The sequence below is a fragment of the Neomonachus schauinslandi genome, chromosome 3, assembly GCF_002201575.2.
Source record: "Neomonachus schauinslandi chromosome 3, ASM220157v2, whole genome shotgun sequence".
In the NCBI taxonomy this organism is placed as follows: Eukaryota; Metazoa; Chordata; class Mammalia; order Carnivora; family Phocidae; genus Neomonachus; species Neomonachus schauinslandi.
This window is the reverse complement of record NC_058405.1, coordinates 51,751,059-51,754,542: the sequence shown is the minus strand read 5'-3', so window position 1 is coordinate 51,754,542 and position 3,484 is coordinate 51,751,059. Positions and strand designations below refer to the sequence as shown.

General features: G+C 51.1%; 1 protein-coding gene across 1 annotated transcript; it reads left to right on the top strand.

Moving 5' to 3' along the window:
* The first annotated feature begins 770 nt into the window (after positions 1-770).
* On the top strand, positions 771-3,262 carry LOC110587705 (kelch repeat and BTB domain-containing protein 6-like). Its single transcript, XM_021697915.1, is given in 2 exon segments — positions 771-1,885; positions 1,887-3,262. Coding segments are annotated over 2 exon segments (2,070 nt in total). The 5' UTR covers positions 771-841; the 3' UTR covers positions 2,913-3,262.
* The last annotated feature ends 222 nt before the right edge of the window (positions 3,263-3,484 follow it).

The following is a 3,484-nucleotide window of genomic DNA, read 5'->3' as shown; positions in this document are numbered from 1 at the left end:
AGGAAGGGGTGGAATCTCTGCAGAAACCTGCAGGGCTTTGAATTTTTTCCTACAGACTCATAAGCTCAAGAGTGGGTGCTTGATTTTTCATAAATGGTAGAAGAAAAGCTAGAATTTATCCAACCTTTACATTACAGGTACTGCGTAAGTACTTTATTAATCTAATCCGCAAATATTTATTCAGAGCATCCTTTTTAACCTACGCAATTCGTGTCGTCGTCACACACCACTGTGACATATTATCGTTATTCGCGTTTCTGAAAACCGTTCTGAGAGCGAAGCCAAACAGTCGATAAACACAGAACGGGTGACCAATCTGGATTCCAAATCCAAAGTTCTAAACCATAAATCTGAACGAAAGAAAATTAGCGATTTCTAATTCCGTCAGCTGAAACAATGAACGGCTGATAAATCTCGCGATATTATCGAAACTACTACTCCCAACATGCATAGCGGCTTCTGTCCATCCGCCTATCCCCTTGAGTCTGGAGGGCCCCGGCATGCCTCGAGGCGTGAAAGGCAGCCTGGGAGCCGTAGTTCTCTTGGACGCCTACCGGTATTGCCAGCGCGGCAGTGGTGGCTCTCTCGGTTCCGTCCAGCGGGTTCTGTAAGGCGAGCTGAGGCGGAGAAAGGGCGCGGAACTGGAAGAGGGTGAGTCAGGCACTGGCTACGTGATAAAGGGAGGCGGCACTGCGGCATAGGGCTGAATTCGGTAAATGGACCCGTGCTGCAGTCTCTCCGGAGACACCGCGATCTAGCGCCAGCGAGAAGAGGGCGAGGAGGAGCCAGAGCCCGGTCCTTGCACCCATTCTCGCCCTCGTACCCCGCCGCCATCTCCACCATGCAGTCCCGGGAAGAAGCTCCGCGCTCTCGCCGCCTGGCCAGTCCCCGCGGCGGCAAGCGGCCCAAGAGGATCCACAAGCCCACGGTTTCGGCTTTTTTCACGGGCCCGGAGGAGCTGAAGGACACGGCTCATTCTGCAGCCCTCCTGGCACAGCTGAAGTCCTTCTACGACGCGCGGCTGTTATGTGATGTGACCATCGAGGTGGTGACGCCTGGTAGCGGCCCTGGGACCGGCCGCCTCTTCCCCTGCAACCGGAACGTGCTGGCTGCCGCGTGTCCCTACTTCAAGAGCATGTTCACCGGTGGCATGTATGAGAGCCACCAGGCGAATGTGACCATGCATGATGTGGATGCCGAGTCCTTCGAGGTGCTGGTCGACTACTGCTACACTGGTCGAGTGTCCTTGAGTGAAGCCAACGTGGAGCGCCTTTACGCGGCCTCTGACATGTTACAGCTCGAGTACGTACGGGAAGCCTGTGCCTCCTTCCTAGCCCGCCGCCTTGACCTGGCCAACTGCACCGCCATTTTCAAGTTCGCCGACGCCTTCGGCCACCGCAAGCTGCGATCGCAGGCCCAGTCCTTTATAGCCCACAATTTCAAGCAGCTCAGCCAGATGGGCTCGATTCGGGAAGAGACTCTGGCAGATCTGACCCTCGCCCAGTTGCTGTCCATCCTGCGCCTGGATAGTCTCAACATAGAGCTGGAGCAGACCGTGTGTCATGTGGCGGTGCAGTGGTTGGAGGCGGCTCCCAAGGAGCGGGGCCCCAGCGCTGCGGAAGTCTTCAAGTGTGTCCGCTGGACGCACTTCACCGATGAAAATAAGGATTACCTGGAAGGGCTGCTGACCAACACCATCGTGAAGAAGTACTGTCTGGACCTTATTGAAGGGGCCCTGCAGATGCGCTACGGTGACAAGTTGTGCAAGTCCCTGGTGCCGAAGCCAGAGACCAGCAGCGGCAGCGGCGGCGCCAGCAGCACCTGCAGCACCAGCAGTGGTGGCGGCGGCAGCAGCAGCGCCTCTGTGGTGCCCACAGCAGAGAATCCCCCCCCAGCGGCTGGGCGTGTGCGCTAAGAAGATGGTGATCTTCTTTGGCCATCCCAGAGATCCCTTCCTGTGCTGTGACCCGTACACCGGCGATATTTACAAAGTGCCGTCGCCTCTGACCTGCCTGGCTCACACGAGGACTGTCACCACCTTAGCTGTCTGTGTCTCTCCAGACCACGACATCTACCTGGCCGCTCAGCCCAGGAAGGACCTGTGGGTGTACAAGCCAGCCCAGAACAGCTGGCAGCAGCTTGCCGACCGCCTGCTGTGTCGGGAGGGCATGGATGTGGCCTACCTCAATGGCTACATCTACATTTTGGGTGGGCGAGACCCGATTACCGGCGTGAAACTGAAGGAGGTAGAATGCTACAGTGTCCAGAGAAACCAGTGGGCACTGGTGGCCCCACTACCCCATTCCTTCATATCCTTCGATCTGATGGTAATTCAGAACTATCTGTATGCCCTCAATAGTAAGCGCATGTTCTGCTATGATCCGAGCCACAACATGTGGCTCAAGTGTGTTTCTCTCAAGCGCAATGACTTTCAGGAAGCCTGTGTCTTCAATGATGAGATCTACTGCATCTGCGACATCCCAGTCATGAAGGTCTACAATCCAGTCAGAGGAGAATGGAGGCAGATTAATAATATCCCATTGGTGTCGGAGACCAACAACTACCGCATTATCAATCACGGCCAAAAACTGTTGCTGATCACCTCGCGCACCCCGCAGTGGAAGAAGAACCGGGTGACGGTGTATGAGTATGACACTAGGGGAGACCAGTGGATTAACATAGGTACCACCTTAGGCCTCTTCCAGTTTGATTCTAACTTCTTTTGCCTCTCAGCTCGTGTGTATCCTTCCTGCCTTGAACCTGGTCACAGTTTCCTCACTGAGGAAGAAGATGTGCCGAGCGAATCTAGCACCGAATGGGATTTAGGTGGATTCAGTGAGCTGGACTCGGAGTCAGGAAGTTCAAGTTCTTTATCTGATGATGATTTGTGGGTTCAGGTGGCACCTCAGTGAAATGCACAGGATCAGCAGAATTTGTTGTAGATAGGTTGAAACACTAAGGTGTTTTTACTGCTTTGGAAAGTGTCTTAAAGAGATACCCTTTCTCTTTGCTGGGAGGAAAAAAAAACAACAACAGGTTGATACAATTTCAGGTTTGGTTTAGAAAGGGTATTGTTTGAAATACTAACATAATTTAATGTTAGGGAATTTATACACTCAAAGAAATCAACCTATTTAATAATTTACTGTTCTAAAAGTCCAGTATTGATTTGATTGTTGGGTATGTTTCTGTTTGATTATACTAATTTAGTCTTCTGTTATTAAATCTTATATTCTGTTTTGTGCCACAAGTACTGTGACTTGAATTTTGATTTTTAAAATAGAAAACTGATTGGATAGGAATTACCAGGTAGGGTTTTGAAAGTCTATCTTTTCCTTCAGAACAGGGTAGTAGGTTTCCAAAATTTTCAACTAGTGGGTCATTACAAAATGTGTTCTAATTTAAATATGGTTTGCCAGGTTTTAGTTTAGTTACCTCCCCTTTTGTGAAGAAAAAAAAAAATGCATATGTTTAATGTGACTGG